Here is an 18,298-nt window from a genome sequence, read left to right on the forward strand (position 1 = left end):
AGAAGTAGGCTCAAAACATTTTTATTGATAGCTATGAGTGATCAAAAAAAGTTTGGAAATCACAACATAGATGAGAAAACAGACACAAAAGAATTAAATGCCTTACACAAGTTACACAAGTAATAAGTAGAAAGATCAAAATTTAAAACCAGCTCATCTGAATTCAAGATCATTGTTCTTCTTCATCAGGTCATTCAAACATAAAAGTATGATTACTCCATATAGTAATATGAGTTCAATCTGGACTCAGACACTGGGCAAGTCAGTTAACTCTGTTTGCCTCAGTTTCCTCATCTATAAAATGAGCTAGAGAAGGAAATGGCAAACCACTCCAGTATCTTTGCCAAGAAAACCTCAAATGGGTCACAAAGTTTTGGAAATGACTGAATGAGAAGCATTTATATAGCGATTTCAGGTTTGCAAAGTACTTTTTACATTATGTCATTTTCTCCTCACACAATCCCTGAAGCTATTAATATTTCCACTTACAATGCATGCTAAAATGCGGGGAGAGGAGAATGATGGAGGGAAAATTTGGAACTCAAAATCTTATGGAAGTGAATGTTGAAAACTAAAATAAATTTTAAAAATGCCTTTTTACAGATGAAGAAATGGAGGCAGATACAGGTTAAATGACACCATGAGTCACACTAGTATAACCATCTGAGGCTGGATTTGAATGGAGGTCTTACCCACTCTGATCCAGTGTTCTATTCTCTCAAATGAGAATATTTGTGAAAAGCATTTAGCACCAGTGCCTAGCACATAATAAATGCTTATTCCCTTCCCTTTCTATCCCATCTCACCTGGTTACCTCAAAATCCATTCTCTAATCATTTGCTCCAGTGGTTATTGCATACCGTTATATCATTATGCGACATAGGCATCTTTTTCATCAAATTATCTTTATTTTATTTATCACCCATTTTACCTTTTCTTTTTTTTGAGGCAGTCAGGGTTAGGTGACTTGCATGGAATGACATAAGTAAGCATCTGAGGCTAGATTTGAACTCAGGTCCTTTAGACTCCAGAGCCAGGGTCCTATCCACTGTGCTACCTAACTGCTTCTACCTTGGTTTTTAACCTGCATAGTCCTAATTCTCTTTTCAATATCACGAAGCTATTGTTGCAAATTTTAGCCGAATGTATATTCATAACTAACATGGATTAACCAGAGTTTTGCTGGAGAGAGGATGAGATGGTGATTATTCCCCCTCTCCCTCCCTCCAGTCCTGTCACTTTGGAACCCTTTTACTAGTAGAGTGGAGCAGTCAAGGGTATGGTGGTAAAAGTTTTAACAACAGGGTCTCCAAAGAAAAAATGTACAGGCAACACACTTTTAAGTTTAACCTGCATTTTTAAGATTTTCTCTATCACTTTCTTAGGTCTATACAATCAGTCGATAATGCTCTGATTTTTTTTAGTTTGCTAGTTTCCCAGGCTTAAATTCTTGCACTAAGAATTAAGCCCACCTCGAGTGGCCTATCTCCTCAGCCTCCTCCCCCCACTCCTGAAACAGACTGCCTAGAAAATGGACTATTCGTTTATAACCTCTATTAAATTATGTGCCTTCTCAGGTAAGGGGGAGGGCAGAGAGGGAGAAAGAAAATTTGGAACTCAACATTTTAAAAAATGAATGTCAAAGTTGTTTTTACATGTAATTGAAAAGAATATTTTAAAAATTAATTTTTTTTAAATGGTCTGCTTCCCATTACAGATTAACCACACCTGTAGTCAGCCTGTCTTCTCTAGAAGCCTTCAGGCAGGGGAAATGTTTCAACTAATCTAATAAATGTATAGTACTTAATGTTTTCAAAGCACTTTCTAATAATTAATTAGTTAATCCTGTGAAGCAGAGAGGGTGGAACCAAAATAAAACCTGAGGCCATGGCACAATTTAAGAGCCTCTGAGTTCTCAGGAAATTAAGTCTTTTGTGGGTAATACCCCATATGAAGTCTCATCTGACCGAAAACCCACTTTTCTTTTTCTTCATATCTTGACTTTTTGGACCTCCGACATTTCTTTTTCAGAGGTGCAAAATGGTGGTGGAAATTGTAGAAAAGGGGAGAACATGATTCCAGGGTGTACCAACCCTACTATTAAGGGCATTACTTTCTACCCATTCTTTGCCCACTTGGTCCACAATGCAATAGTAAGTAAATAGACACAGTGTTAAGTATCATGTTAGCATCACCATGTAGCAGGTGGGGGAGTAGCTAGAACATAAAGGGTAAATTCAGGAAGATCTAGTTCAAATCCAACCACAGACACTTATCAGTGGTGTGACCTTGGGCAAGTCTCTTAATCCCTCCTTTTCTCAGTTCCTCATCTGTAAAATGGGGGCGCAATGGAGAGGAAACAGCAAACCATTCCAGTTTCTTTGCCAAGAAAACCCCAAAGACAAAAGTCCAGTGGATCACATAGAGATGGACGCTACTGAACACCACCAATACCACTGGTCTTGGTTATCGTGGTTTTCCATTATCTAAGTGAGTTGTTTTAAATGTCATTAAAAATTCAAGTTAGCTCTGTTTGCAGAAATTGCCTTGCTATCATCCACTTACAAAGGGGAAAGTCCCTTAATGGCTGAGCTTCAATTTTCCCATCTGTAAAATAGGCCTATTATTATTCACCCTTCCTACCTAACGGGATTTCTGTGAATGCTATGTCAATGTGAGTTATTTTTATTGTGAAACAGAATTAGCACTTCTGTGAGTGAAGGGAAACTTTCTGGTGGTTGAAGTAGTATCACATAATGTTATGGAATGGGTACTCTGGGACCTGGCTGCTAGTCATCACTCTGCCAGCACATGTGTGGTCTAGGGCAAGTCATTGAAATTCTCAAGGAGCAAGTTTCCTTATCTGTCCAATAAGAGATTTGAACTAAATGATTTCTAAGGTCCCTTCCTGCTCTACCATTCCAGTGGAGAGCCTTATCATTGAGATTATGTCTTTGATGGACTCTACCTATCCAAATCCTATTCGTCCTTTAAAGTCCAGGCAAAATACAAACATTTGGGGCAACTAAGTGACTCAGTGGATAGAATACTTGCCCTGGAGTCAGGAAGACCTGAGTTCGAATCCGATCTCAGATACTTAACAAATGTGTTACCCTAGGTACAGGGGCAGCTAAATGGTGCAGTGGATAGAGCAGAAGTCAGAGAGGACCTGAGTTCAAATCTCACCTCAGACACTTGACATTCACTAGGTGTGTAACCTTGAGCAAGTCACTTAACCCCAACTGCCTCACGCTGGCTCATCTCCAGTCATCTTGATGAATATCTGATCATTGGATTCAGATAGCCCTGGAGGAGAAGTGAGGCTGGTGACCTGCACAGCTCTCCCTCACTCAAAACAAAGTCAAGTACAAGTCATGTCATCATTTCTCTGATGCCATGGTCTTCTTCGACAACAAAGGATGAACACACACCCTGGGTACAAAACTTAACCCAGTTTGCCTCAGTTTTCTCATCTGTAAAATGAACTAAAGGAGGAGATGGCAAACCATTTCAGTATCTTTGCCAGAAAACCCTCAGATGAGGTCGTGAAGAGTTAACACAACTGAACAACAACAAAATATCTCCTTCCCCATGAAACCATCCACGATAGCCCCAAGTGGAAGTGGATTTTCCTTTGTCTGAACTTCTATTGTATTTCTTTTTTAAGTCTGTACTATTCTTTTGAAACTAGTGTTAAACTGTCTAATATCATTAGTTACCCTTTTTAGAAGTAGATATATCTTCTCAGCTAAATCTAACATCCTAGGGAGAGGGTCCCTGATTTATACTTCCTTGTATTCTCCCATCATGCCTAGCTACAGGTCCTGGAACAGAGGACAGATTCAGTTAGTATTTGAAAACAAGCCATCGAGGTTAATACTACCCCCCCCCCCTTTTCCCAGCTGCCCAGACTCTTTCCTAGTTTTGTTCATGTTATGAACCACCCCAAATCTTTTCCTTCCTCTCCATTTCTTTGAAGCTTTGAAAAGAGCTGACACCAGTTAACCCTTGCCAGCACACAGTTATTCTCCTGCCTTAGCGTGGTTCATTGTTAAGAGGATGATACTAACATTTACGTTTGCACACCTCATCACATCTGGTCTCCACTATAGCCCTGTGAGGTAGATGCTACTGATATATCCATCCAACAACCAGAGAGCGGTTTTGTTCTTGCCCAAGGTCACATAGGTAATAAGTGTCTGCTTAGGTTTCAAATTCAGGTCCTCCTGATTCCAATTTCTAGGGCTCCATTCATTATGTCACCCGCATCATTACTATGCTGGGTCTAGTCTAAACACAGAATTCAGGTCTTCTTAATCCTTTTTATGTCATGGACCCTTTTTAAATGCATAAAATAAAATATGCAAGTGTTACAAATGAAATCAATTATACTGATAGAGAGTTATCACAATATTTTTAAAAACAGGTTTTGGGGAACTCCAGGTTCTAGAGCAAACACAAGAAATCAACTGGAAAACTCCCTTCCCTGAGATAGATGACTTGTTGAAAGAAACATATGTCTATCTAGTCCAGTGAATCTGCAAGGAACAATTAAGGTTTACAATGCAGTTTACATGTTAACTCATTTGATCCTCATAGCTATCCTGTGATGCTATTATTTTTAATAATATAATTTTTAATAATATTTTATTTTTCCCAATTACATGTAAAAACAAATTTTAATATTCATTTTTTAAAATATTGAGCTCCAAATTTTCTTCCTCTCTCTTTCTTCATCTCCCTCCCTGAGACAGTAATTTGATATAGGTTATACATGTGCCATCATGTAAAATATTTCTGTAGTAGTCATGTTGTGAAAGAAAGTACAGATCAAACACACACACACACACACACACACACACATTCAAATTAAAAGAGTGAAGCTAGTATGCTTCTGTTTGCATGCAGACTCCATCAGTTCTTTCCTGGAAGTGGATAGCACATTTCACTATGAGCCCTTTGGAACTGTCTTGGGTCGTATCAATCAGAAAGCTAAATCATTAACAATTGATCATCACATGATATTGACGTTACTATGTACAATGTTCTCCTGGCTCTGCTCACTTCATTTTTCATCAGTTCAAGAAAATCTTTCACAATTTTTCTGAAATTATCCTGCTCATCATTTCTTACAGCACAGTCGTGTTCTATTGCAATCGTATACCACAATTTATTCAGCCATTCCCCAATTGTTGGATACCTTCTCAATTTCCAATTCTTTGCCACCACAAAAGGAGCTGCTATACATATTTTTGTGGAATAAGGTTAACTGATATTTTCCCCCAACTGCATGTAAAGAATTTTTAACATTCCTTTATTTTTAAAATTTGAGTTCTAAATTTTCCCTTTTCCTCCCTCCTTGAGATAGTAAGTAATTTGATATGTTATATATGTGCAGTCATACAGAACATATGTGTATGGCTATAATCACTTTGAAGACGTCATATCTTTGCCCTTCATCTGGAGCGGAGGTTCCCAAAGTGGGTGATATTATCCCTTGGGAGGTGCTAGAATGATCCAGGGGGGAGATAGTAGTCTCAGGTACAATTGGGGGCACTGAATAAAATAAGGGGGCGGTGGAGGCATAAGGAAAGAAGAGAAGAAAATTTGAAAAGCCATTCATACATGTTTCATCTGCTGTGTAACAGAGTTAAAGTCATAGTGATTGCATTATTTTCCAAATAAACACACAAAATGAAAGTTATAACCAATCAGTGGTCGTCTGCCAACAGATCTTAACAACAAGTGTTGACAGGTGAGCCTGCCATGCATTGTCCAGAAGTCCAGCATGCATCAGTAGGAATATATGCGTGTAATGACTTGCCTATAATACAATACTATACAGTTACCTGACATGTCATCAAAATTTCAGTGCAGGAAAAAACTCACAAGTTTACAATAAATCATTAAATTTAAGATGTGTCATTTAAAAACATACACTTCATATAATTTTTGAAATGATACAAAATTTTTTTTAAAAAAAACCCCTCAAGGGTTAAAAAAAGTAGATTTTTCAGGGGCGGGCTGAGTAATTTTTTTGTATGAAAAGGGGGCAGTAGGCCAAATAAATTTGGGAGCTTCTGATCTAGAGTATTCCTTTCTGCTACAATAATGCACATAATTCCTCCAAAAGGTTTTCCTCATTTTTAGTGACCTCATAACCTTGAGTTTCTTAATCAGGTGCATAGTATGTATGCATGTACATATGTACATACATATGTATGTATGTAAGTGTGTGTGTATAACCCTACACACACACACACATATATATACATCTCTATAGCTATATTTAAATATAATTGATTTCCTTTGTAATGCTATGTTGTGTTTTATTTCAATTTACATATTTTTTGAAATTTGGAGAAGAGGTCCATAGGTTTTACCAGGCTGCCAAAGGGGCCTATGTCACAAAAAAGGTTTAAAACCCCAGCTTTGGCCTTTGTCAGCATATGCCAAGAGAGGTGGAGAATTGAGGCAAATTATTTGGATAGCTCAGTCTCCAAACATTCTCACCTAAAATATATACATACTTTGATGGATCAAAATATAAAAAACTGGGACTAAATCACTCCTTCCCATGACATGCAGATAATTACATCAGCTCTCCATCTTAGCAAGTTGAGGCCTGAGTGTGGAAAGATTATAAAATTTGGAACCAGAAATCTGGGTTCAGATTTAAAAAATCCCTAGATCTGGGATTAGAGAGCCTTTGTTCAAATCCTGGCTCTGCTATTGGCTCCCCAAGTGACCTTAAGCAAGTCATAACCTTTCTGGAACTGTTTTCTCATCTGTAAAATGAGAAAATTGAACTAGACAATGTGTGAACTCTCTTCTAGGTCTAATCTGTGGATCCTCTGATCCTGGCAAAGTTATTTACAATATGTGTGATGCAAAGATGCAGTCTCCTAGCCCCTCCTCAATGCCTCAGGGGATGATTTCTTCATTTATGAGAGCTTGCATTTTTATAGCTTTAAGGTGTTTTTCATAAAGTCTGAGGAGAATAGATTTAGACCTAGAAGATTAAGTCCAACTCCCCTACTTTATTGAGGACAAAATGAGTTCAGATTCACCCAGGGTCACACGGATACTAACCTGAAACAAAATTCAAATCTGCGTCTTCCTGATTCCAAGTTCAGACTTCTATCTAGTATATATACTATATTGGGGTATATGGGGTGTTCAGGGAGATCTAGTACCTCTAGCGTGAGAGCTTGTCAAGCCCTTTCCAGGGCTGTTCGTATACCATTGGTGTCCACCTTCACCCAGCTCTCACTTGTGACTCCAAGAAACAGTAGCATATGGAACTGATTGCATGACATGGGAGACACTGACACTGGACTGCACAGCATGGCATACCCTCATCAAAGAAGGTGCTGTGCTGTATAAGCAAAGCAGAATTGAAGTCACTCAAGAGAAACTCAAGATGCACAAATTTGGAGAATCTATCCCAAATTTCACATGGACTACTTATGCCTGACCTGTAGTAGAGCATTCCAAGTTTGTATTGGTTTGATCAGCCACAGTCAGACATTGTAACTTGACTCTAACATAGTCATTTTGGTCCTCTTCGAGAATAAAGGACAATAACCAACCAGCAGCCTTCTCTGTAGGCAGGATAAAACCAGATAGACTGGTTTATCTGACAAGTTTCAAAGCTATCATGAGTTAGGGGGATGACTACCCCAAACATGTGAAGACTTCCTCAGGTGGAATGGATGGATGAGAACAATCTGTTCCAAAGGCCATGAATGCTCCTGAAGCAGACACTGTGGAGTGCTCAGAGCTTGGTCAGGTATGGAAGCATCCAATGTCATCCGCTACATCCCAGCCATCACCAATCATCTTGACTTTTCCCTGGCCACTCCAATGACTCTGGAAGAGAGAATGAGGCTGGCGACTTTGTGTAACTCTGCCTCACTTAAATCCAATTCATGCACAAGTCAAGACCACTCCATGAAGCCACTGGTCCTCTTTAGAAACCAAGGATAAACCATAACATATATTGTACTGTGCTGCCCCTTCTACTTACATTATCTTATCTGATCTTCACAGTATTTCCATGACATAAGTGCTATTAGTATCCTCATTTTACAGAAGGAAACTGAGGCTTAGAAAGCTCTTACAGTTAAATAGTTATTCAGGGTCAGAGGTAGGATTCAAAGCCTAGGTAAAGCAGTAGCTAGAATGTCAAACCTAGAGTCAGGAAGTCCTGAGTTCAAGTCCAGCCTCAGACACTTGGTAGCTGGATGACCCTTGCCAAGTCGTTTATCCTCTGTTTGCCTCAGTTTCTTCATCTATAAAATGGGAATAATAATAGCATCTGCCTCCCTGGGTTATTGTGAATACCAAATGAGGTAATAATTGTAAAGCACTTAGCAAAGCACCTCACACACGGGTGGTTGTTGTCCTTCATTCTCATAAACCAAAAAACTGGCGCATATTAAGTGTTATGTAGATGTTAGCTGCTGCTGCTGCTATTACTGCAGATTCAGCCCTATCCACTAAGCTACTTTGCCTCCTAAAAAAAAGGGCCAGATTAGATTATTTCTTGGAGCTCCTAAAATAGGGCCTATTACGTTGTTTTCCTCACTGAAAGGCAGATTCAAAGTTACTTGACTTTTCTTCTCCCTTTCTCTGAGTTTTATTTCAATGAACAGCACAAAAGAATATCATTTTGTTGCTGACGAGGTCTTAATGGCATTAGACTTGAGATATTATTGAAGTTTCATGGATTAAAGCCCTGGCATACCCCAGATACCTACTTAAACTGGGCTATTTTGCAACTATGCTATAAATCATGTCACAACCATTTCTCATGCCCTCTTAAAGGGTGCTGATAGGGAAGAAGATTGGTGAGGAATCATGGGAAGAAAGGGAAAGTGTATATATATGGTCATACAGACACTGAACATTCCAGAATTTCTACACCCTTTACTCTTCAAAAGACTTTCTTCCCCAAGTTTCAAGGTGCAAAGGCATACAAGTAGAGAGACACATAGAGGAAGGGCTGACATGCCCTGTCAACCGCAGGGAGCACTGGGCTGCTTTGCTCAGACTGGCATTTTCAGTTATGGACTCCACCAAAGCTGGTACCATTGTCTCAAGGCACTGATTTAAATTCTAGCTCCTTAGCACACTTCACAAAGGGGATCCCAGAAATGCCCTCACTAGGCATCAGAGTCCCCCACTTTTCCTTGAGGTCTCTGAGCATTGTAATTCTGAATTCTTTCCTTTTCCTTCTGTAAGACACCTACCCATACATATTTTGTTGCACAAGCTTGGCTAGCAAATTTGGGGGAGTTATCTGTAAGATAAGATAAACTTCGTATAAAGTTTATCTGTAAAACAAGATAAACATGTTCTTCAGTGTTGATATTGTTATGGTGTCATAAATTAGGTGTGAGAGAAATATAATAACTTCTTTAAACCACTAATTTATTGCTGTGATGGGTGAAATCTAAAATAAGGAGGCTGTCCTGGGGGTCAGAGACCTTTCTCAATCTGGCTGGCTTCTCCGAAAACTGTGACGGGTGAAATCTGAAATAACTAAGAAAACAAAGGTTCAGGCTTCTGAGTAACGTATGCCAATTATATAACAAATCAGGATCAGGTCTCCTGAGTTTGGCACTGGACCCTGAAATCAGAGGGAGACAGATTTTTATGCATTAAAAGGAAAACAATTAGCGTGATATAAACAGGATATAAGATTAGGTAATCTGATGTCTAATTGAAGGGAAGATTAGGAGCTTTCTGAATTGGGAGGGAGATGAGTGATAAGAGGTGCAATTCTCTGAATCAAAAAAAAAAAATACCTCACTCTCCCCCCCTCACCACCCCTCCAAGTATCTGCCTGCAGTCAAAGGAAGAAGGAAATAGTAATTAACTGACCACTACAGAGTCAGTTTTAAATTAAGACATAAGGGTTGCTTGAGATATATAATTGTGAGAAAACTCTTTGCATTCATCTTTGGATCTGACTGGGTTTCTGGTCTGTGTAACCTAGTTCAGGGGTAGGGAATTTGTAGCCTCGAGGTCACATGTGGCTTTCTAGCTCTTTGGGTGTGGCCTTTTATAGAACAAATCCTTATATTAAGAGAATTTGTTCCGTGAAGTTTGGATTTAGTCAAAGGGTCACACTTGAGGACCTAGAGGGCCACATGTGACCTTGAGGCCACTGGTTCTCCACCTCTGCCTTAGTACCTTAGTTAAGTTTATCTAAGCAACAGGTAGGGGTAGTCAAGCTTCCCAGTCACACAGATCTCAGTTCAAATAATGCAATAAAATTTTCTCACAGGAGAGAAATTGGACCAGAGTAGACCTATAATTGAATAGAAAGGGAACTGAGCTAGTTCCAGAATCGAGTTACAAGGTGCAGTCAGTGTGGTTCACCCATTTCCCACAATTCCTACATTGCCAAGGAGTGAAGTAAGCCCTAGGAAAAATGGGACTTGATGGTAATGCCCAGTGCCTTGTCACATATTGATCTAATATGACAAAGGAGATTGTTACTGTTGTTGTGCAGTTGTGTCTGGTCATGTCTGACTCTTTGTGGCCCCATTTGAGGTTTCCTTGGCAAAGATGCTGGAGTGGTTTGCCATTTCCTTCTCCAGCTCATTGGACAGATGAGGAAACTGAGGCAAACAAGGTGAAGTGACTTGCCCAGGGTCACACAGCTAGTAAGTGTTTGGGGCCAGATTTGAACTCAGGAAGATGAGTCTTTCTGACTTGAGGCCTGGCACTCCATTCACTGCATCAGCTAGTTGCCCCAACAAATGAGGATTTTGGAGGAAATACAGGGTTAAACGATTTCTCTTTGAAGAGTAAATGTGTATTCATGAAATGACTGTCTAGGCAATGTTCCCTTGTTTAGGACCAGCGTTACTAACTCGGCAGGGCTGCTATTTAAGCAAACAAACCCCAAGGACAACTGAGCACTGTTAAAGGGAAGCAGCATTGCTAACAGTTACCAGTCTCTGGCAGGGAGAGAAAGTTAGCTAGCTGGAGTGTACAGTATATGACTTTAAAAATAATCACGTCTCACACAAGTGATTTTCTCTCAGCACAGGAATGTGGAGAAGCATTGGTGCATCCACACATCCACCCGAGGCAGGTTGCTTTGATGATGTAACAGATTAGCAAAAGGCTAAGTGGAATCCCGATAAACAAGCAGGCTTTCTCCTCATGTTCGTCAGAGAGGTGGAGAGACACAGGAGGAAACTGCAAAGTGGAAAAATAGGTCGAGGAGATAGAAAGTACATCAGTAGAAAAGTCTCCCCCAATCCTTCTGCCAAGAAGATCTAGATTATGGTCCTCTGAAAGTAAGTTAAACAGATAGCTGGGATCCTATCAGAGGGAAGCCCTGCATCATTTTTCATTTCCTTATTGTGAAGGATGGGACTTTGGAAACGATGTCTTTTTGCGCAGGTTCTCCTTATAGCTCTGCTTTTGGTGTTCTTTTATAATCGTAAATTACTGGTACAAAAAAGGATGCAAAGAATAACTATCTCGAATGCTGCTGAATTAGCAGAGGTCTGTAATCAAATTATAGAAGGGGAGACTGTTCTTTTTAACCAAAGTGTGCTAAGGACTTCAGACAGTGTGATTACCTGTAGCCAACAACTGATTCAGAATCACTATATAACAAAAACCCTGTCGAAAGAAGAATTCATGTTTCCTTTGGCCTACATAATAGTTATACACAAAGACTTCGAGACCTTTGAGAGACTCTTCAGGGCAATTTACATGCCCCAGAACATTTACTGTATTCATGTGGATAAGAAGGCAACCCTTGAGTTTTATGTAGCAGTGAGAGGATTTCTGAAATGTTTTCCCAATGCTTTCCTTGCCTCCAAGATGGAATATATAGTCTATGCTGGAATATCCAGGATCCAGGCTGACCTGAACTGCATGAAAGACCTTGTAGCTTCTGAAGTTCAGTGGAAGTATATCATTAACACTTGTGGGCAAGATTTCCCTCTGAAAACCAATAAGGAAATAATCCAGCATTTGAAAAGACTTAAAGGGAAAAATATCACCCCAGGGGAACTGTTTCCTGAGTATTTGAGTTGGAGAAATACATATAGCTATGAAGAGAATCCAGGTCCAATTATATTTTTTATGAACAAAACAGGGACATTAAAAAGCCCACCTCCTCACAATATGACCATTTACTTTGGCTCAGCTTATGTTGCCCTCACCAGGGAGTTCGTCAACTTTGTTCTCCAAGACCAACTGGCCATTGATTTATTCGTGTGGTCTAAGGACACCTACAGTCCTGATGAGCATTTCTGGGCAACTCTCAATAGAAATCCAGGTATGTGTGTCTCCTGTGTGCTGTTCCTTTGAACAAAGAAACATGAACCAAAATGTTGAAATCTTTATATTGTAGGAACACTTGCTGAAACTTCCCCTAACACTAAACTACACAAAGCAATATACAGAAAACATGTCCTTATACAATGAAACACAATTTCTTATGGAAGAGAAACTTCTTGGCATAGGAAAATGAGCAGATGTCTCCATAGATTATAATACCTATTTTCGAAGTTTGATTCTGTCTTAACATACACTTATTTCAAGCAATTTAGGAACCGTTGGTATGTAGCTGTAGACCTAATTCTCTCTGTATCATGAAGGCATTTAAAATTAGATATTAGAATTTGGGGCAGCTAGGTGGTGCATCTGGGCCCAGAGTCAGGAAGACTCATCTTCATGAGTTCAAATCTGGCCTTGGAGGGTTACTAGCTGTGTGACCCTGGGCAAGTCACTTCAACCTATTTGACCAGTTTCCTCATCTGTAAAGCGAGTTACAGAAGGAAATGGCAAACCACTCCAGTATCTTTACCATGAAAATCCCAAATGCAGTCATGAAGAGTCAAACAGGACTGAATGGCAACTGAAATTTAGAAACAGGGATTCAGACCCTCATGACTTCACCTCTCTATTCTATCGTCCTCATTGCTACCATAGCGATTTTCATAAGATTTCTCAAACTTCTACTTGGTAAATTCCAATGGCTCTACTATTACCTTTAGAATAAAATATGAACCCCTCTGTTTGGTTTTTAAAGCCCTTCATAGCCTCGCTTTACAGCTTCCTGTAGATCTACTCCCAGATCTAGCAGACTGACCTCCATCTTCTTCATACATGACAGTCTATCTCCAGTCTCCATGCTTTGGCACCAGCAATCTGCCCTACCTCCAATGTTATAGAAACATTCTCTTTGAACATGTAACTCATGTACCACCTTCTATGAGAAGCCTTTCCTGATTTCTGCCTCCCCCATTTGGTAGCAATTTGTATTTATTTTCTTCGTATTTATTCTGTATATACATATACACTTCTTGTCTCCTCCACAATGGAATGTAAGCTCTTTGGAAGAAGGGATTGTTTCATTCTTTGTATTTCTACCCATAGCACCTAACAGTGCCAGACAGCTAGATGATTCAGTAGACAGAGCACCAGCCTGGAGACATGAAGACCTGAGTTCAAATCTGACCTCAGATCTATATCAACTCTGTGACCCTGGGCAAGTCACTTAACCTCTCTTTGCCTCAGTTTTTTCATCTGTAAAATGGGGGTAATAGTAGCACCTATTCCCCAGGGTTGTTGTGAGGATCAAATGAAATAATAATGGTAAAGTGCTTAACACAGAACCTGGCACATAGTAAGTGGTAATAGAAATGTTTGCTATTATTAGCATATAGTAAGTATTTAGCAAATACTTACTGATTGATGATTTGGAAGGTTATTTTTTTAAGCCAAATCCTTCCTCTCCTCTGTCCTCAACTTCCCCCACAACTAAATACTTCAAAACTGAATTTTGACATCCTTTAAAAAAGGAGAATTAGGTCAGCTTAATTTCCCTACTCCTTTTGCAAGAAATTTATTAGACTCTATTGATCAAACAATTAATGGTATTTTTTACTCATTTCCAGTTTCCTCATCTGTAGAATGGGATAACATTATCATAATACCTACCTCCCAGGGTTGTTCTGAGTATCAAATGTTGTTAGAATAATGTTTGTAAAGCACTTTGCAAACTTTAAAGAGTCATATGAATGCTAGCTATTCTGAACATTGCATCCAAACCAGCCTGCTTCACGTTTCCCATAGCTTGACATTCTCCCTCCTGCCCTTCTCAGTCCCATCAGATTGGCCCCCATGCCTGGGAATGCTCTCTCTCTATACCTCCATATCTTGGAAGTCCCAACTACCTTCAAGGCTCAGTTCAACTATCACATCCTTTTTTAGTGTCTTATTTTGTAAATCACAAAGTCCAGCACCTGGCAAATAATAGCCACTTAATAAATGTTTATTCCCTCCCTCTCTGTGCTCCTTTCCCTTTGCTGTGGGGTTTCTTGGGGTATATATTCTTGTTTATATTTGTCTGTGAACATATTGTCCCCTTTCCCTTTAAAAGATTGTTTCTCTGATTTGTTCTTTGAACATTTTAGTCCTTTATGCATAATTCCAAATGGCTTTCAAGAATGGCTGGTCCAAGTTGGCGGCTCTTCCAAGAGCTGATTAGTCTGCTTAGCCCATCCCATACTGACCATTCCTATCTCTTTTTGTTGCTGTTGTCATATATGTCTATTTTCTGGGCATAAAATCAACTTCAAAATTTTAATTTCTTTAATATCTTCTGTCTATATCAGTCACTGGTTTTTCTATGGTATCCTCACTCTAAAAGTGCTTCTTACAGTGAATCATTTCCCTTCTGTAAGCCCAGAGTTGTTGTGCCTCTCCCTCAGCTCTGTCCTGGGATTTGTTCTCTCAGGGAAAAGCTCTGTGGCCTACAAGGGGTGAGGGCATCTCCTTGGGACGTTGCTGCAGGAAGGCTCTGAGAGGCCGCAGTAGTTGGACCTCATCTCCACCTTTCTTAGTCCCACTCTTGTGAGTTCCCCTCTCTTTTTTGAAGCTAATTTCCTTCAATCCCTAGGCTGACCCTAGGTAACAGAAGTGACAGGGAAGATCCCTGAGGAAAATTCTGAGACACATTTGCAATGAAGTCTCTTTTCTTTATTTTTTAAGTTAATTAATCTAATTTTAGTTTTCAATAAAATTCACTTCCATAAGATTTTGATTTCTAAATTTTGCCCCACTCCCTACTCTCCTCCCTCCCCAAGAGGGCATGGAATCTGATATAGGTCTACATATATATTCATATTAAACATATTTTCACCTTAGTCATGTTCTAAAAAATAATTAGAACCAATGGGAGGAACCGCAAGAAAGAAGAAACAAAACCAAAATAAAGAGTGAGTGATTAAATGGCATGTTTTGATCTGCATTTAGACTTCATAGTTCTTTTTTCTGGATGTGGATGGCATTTTCCCTCATGAATCTTTTGGAGCTGTCTTAGACAAATAGGTCTCTCTTCTGTCTTTCTCTCATTCCTCCTTGTGGTGGTTGCCTACTTCCTCTGTAGCCAGCATTTCTGGCCTCTCCTCCACAGGCTTCTCCCATCATGCTCCTTGATCCTCTATGGTCATCCCTTTTCCTTGTTCTCATGCCTCAGGATTGGTCTGAATCATGGGCTTCTAACCACTCAGGGATCTAGATCCCTGTATACCACAGAAGGATGTTGGGCCTCAAAGACATTCTTTTTCATAAGAATTACCTGTAGTGTTTTTCTCTCTAATTTTCCTCTTCTTGTCATGGTTATATTTACTCCCATTGATGGGGTGGAGCCAGGCTGGGCAGGGGTGGGGGTAGCTTGGTAGGACAATGGATAGGGAAGACCTCAGTTTGATCCTTCTTCAGACACTTACTGGTTCTATGATCCTGGGCAAGTCACTTAAACTGTCTCAGCCTCAGTTTTCTCATTTGTTAAATGGGGAACAGTAATAGCATCTATCTCACACAGTCGTTATGAGGTTCAGATGAAAGAATATATGTAAACTTTGCAAACCTTTAAGTGATGTATAAATTCTACTATGATTATTTTTAATTATTGTTATTGGCAGTGGAGGGGGCACTGTGATCTATATTACTTTCTTACTCTACTATCTTCCCAGGATCCATGATTCTGAGATCTTTTTTTTTATTTACTGGACCTGCGATTTCATTGGTATAGTAAAGCACTTCTTCTATCACTGCTGTTCATTACTTGCCCTGTAATTTCCAGATTTAGGTAGTATCCTGGGGCACTGACAGGTTAAGGTGTCTTGCCCTGGTAGGAGGTAAATCTAGATATCCTGACTCAGAGCTATCCGTTGTACCTGGCTCCCTTTCTATATATATTATTTGTATAAATAATTTGTACCATAAGTGTATCAATTGTACTGATGTGTACACTTCCAGGAAATAAGGAAGAATTGTTAGCTAGGGATCCTGGCTCTGAAATGCATCTAGAAAGTGATAATGGCTCAGAAAGCATTAGGAAGGAAGAGTTCTCCATAAGGATTCAGTACATCTTTTATCACAATCATATGCCCCAACTGTAAACTATCTAGCCCTGGAGTAGGGAAATGGACTGAGACAATAGACAGAGACAATTAACATTGTTAACAGACATCTTTATCTCTCTGACTGCCATTTCCAGATGGAAGACCAGCAGAGCAGACACACACTGAGACCCTAAATCAACCTCTGTAACTATTACCAGCCACATAAAAGTCTCACTTGCCTCCGGTTCAACTCAATATCTATCTCTCTGTTCCTTTTCGCTTCTCCTCCTCTCCCTCCCTGTCCCTCTCCCACCTCTCTCTTTTTCTCTCTCCCTCCTCTCTTGCTCCTCTGTCTCTATCTCTCCCCCTCACTCTTCTTTCTCTCTTCCCTCCTTCCCCACCTCCATTTCCCCTCATATGCAATTTCCATGCAAACTGGACCATTTTATTATTTAGCTTTCCAAAAAGATCCAACCCCCATTTGCTCTGCTTCCTCCCTTTAATTACCTTGGCAAGCAAGCAGTACAGAAGAGGTGATATACTCATTATCCAGTGTCCTGGCCTATCTGTTTTCTTTCACCAAAGCAGTCTCACTTCCCCTTCCCCACCCCCACTTCTACTATATTGACTCATTAATCTCATCACATATTTTCAAAGAAGAGTCAAAACTTATATATAATATGTAATACCATATAAGAATTATACATAGTATATAATCTTATATGAGGAATTATATATGGCATTATATATAATATATAAGAATTATATATAATATTATATAAGGATATATAACGTTATATAAGAATTATTTGCTAAAGAAGTAGATCAAGTAAAATTCATAATGAGAAAAGTTCAGGGGGGAAAAAATGAAAGTTTTACCCAACTGAAACTAAAATTAGTCTTCGTCAAGTTCAGATGAGATGTTTTGTAGGTATTCTTCCCAGGGTTAAGAGTGTTAGAAAATGTTTCCCAAGTCTAGTCATTTGTCTTGAAAGGACAGAAGTTGGACGACATTCACAATTGAGGGAAGGGAGATGAAGCACATCTGTGCTTCTCATGGTGTATTTTTACAAAGGTTCAGTGAACACAAAAATCTCCCCTGAATGCACTCACTTAGTTAAGCAGGTCCTGTACCCATTTTTAGAGGAATTTCCTTCCTGGCCCAAACTACAAATTACAAATGTTTGTGTTTGGGGAGAGTGTTTTTAAGGGGAAGACCCACAGCTAAGGATGTGTAAAAGAGGTAGGCCCACAATTGAGGATGTCCAATAAATATGATAAAGGACAATTTCTTATTATATTTTTATACATACAATATTACATATATTATATATTATTATATTATATGATATTATATTCTGTTATATTATTATTATATATATTATTTTCCTATTATATATATTATATTAGACAAATATCCTACTCACTCACTTGGCCCATTCAAAATCAGGTATCATGTACCATTTCCAATCTAAGGGAGTAGTTCTTCAATTTTTGGTTCTTCTAGGAGATAGCTTATAATCAGTTCTTTAGAGGCAGCTAGTTGGCACAATGGATTAGAATGCTGGACCTGGAGTCATGGAGACCTGAGTTCAAATCCTGCATCAAACACTTACTGGCTGTGAGACCTAGGGCAAGTCACTTAACCTCTGTCTAAGTTTCCTCATTTGTAAAAACGGAGATTATAATAGAAATTATGTCCCAGGGTTGTTGTGAGGACAAAATGAAATAAAATTTGTAAAGCATAGCACAGTATATGGTACATAGTAGTCACTTAATAAATGTTTGTTTGTTCCTACTTTGATACTTCTATACTCAAATGCATTTATTCAGTCACCAATATTAACATTCCCTCCTGCAGTGACAATTTGAAAACTGCCCACATTGTTTCAACCTCTATGACTTTT

General features: G+C 39.2%; 2 protein-coding genes and 1 long non-coding RNA gene across 3 annotated transcripts in view; 2 read left to right on the forward strand and 1 right to left on the reverse strand.

Moving 5' to 3' along the window:
• Positions 1–18,298, forward strand: part of LOC140500821 (N-acetyllactosaminide beta-1,6-N-acetylglucosaminyl-transferase-like) — a 139,189-nt gene that overhangs the window by 76,297 nt on the left and 44,594 nt on the right. The gene's annotated exons all lie outside the window — the stretch shown is intronic.
• Positions 1–18,298, reverse strand: part of LOC140500824 (uncharacterized) — a 66,083-nt gene that overhangs the window by 28,599 nt on the left and 19,186 nt on the right. The window lies entirely within an intron of this gene.
• The window catches only part of GCNT2 (glucosaminyl (N-acetyl) transferase 2 (I blood group)), a 100,548-nt gene continuing 92,319 nt past the window's right edge, over positions 10,070–18,298 (forward strand). The window contains exon 1 of the mRNA XM_072603796.1: positions 10,070–12,313. Within this exon, the coding sequence (XP_072459897.1) occupies positions 11,392–12,313 (922 nt within the window). The 5' untranslated portion in view covers positions 10,070–11,391. The remainder of the gene's footprint in view (positions 12,314–18,298) is intronic.

The sequence above is a fragment of the Notamacropus eugenii genome, chromosome 4 (assembly GCF_028372415.1).
Source record: "Notamacropus eugenii isolate mMacEug1 chromosome 4, mMacEug1.pri_v2, whole genome shotgun sequence".
Classification (NCBI taxonomy): domain Eukaryota; kingdom Metazoa; phylum Chordata; class Mammalia; order Diprotodontia; family Macropodidae; genus Notamacropus; species Notamacropus eugenii.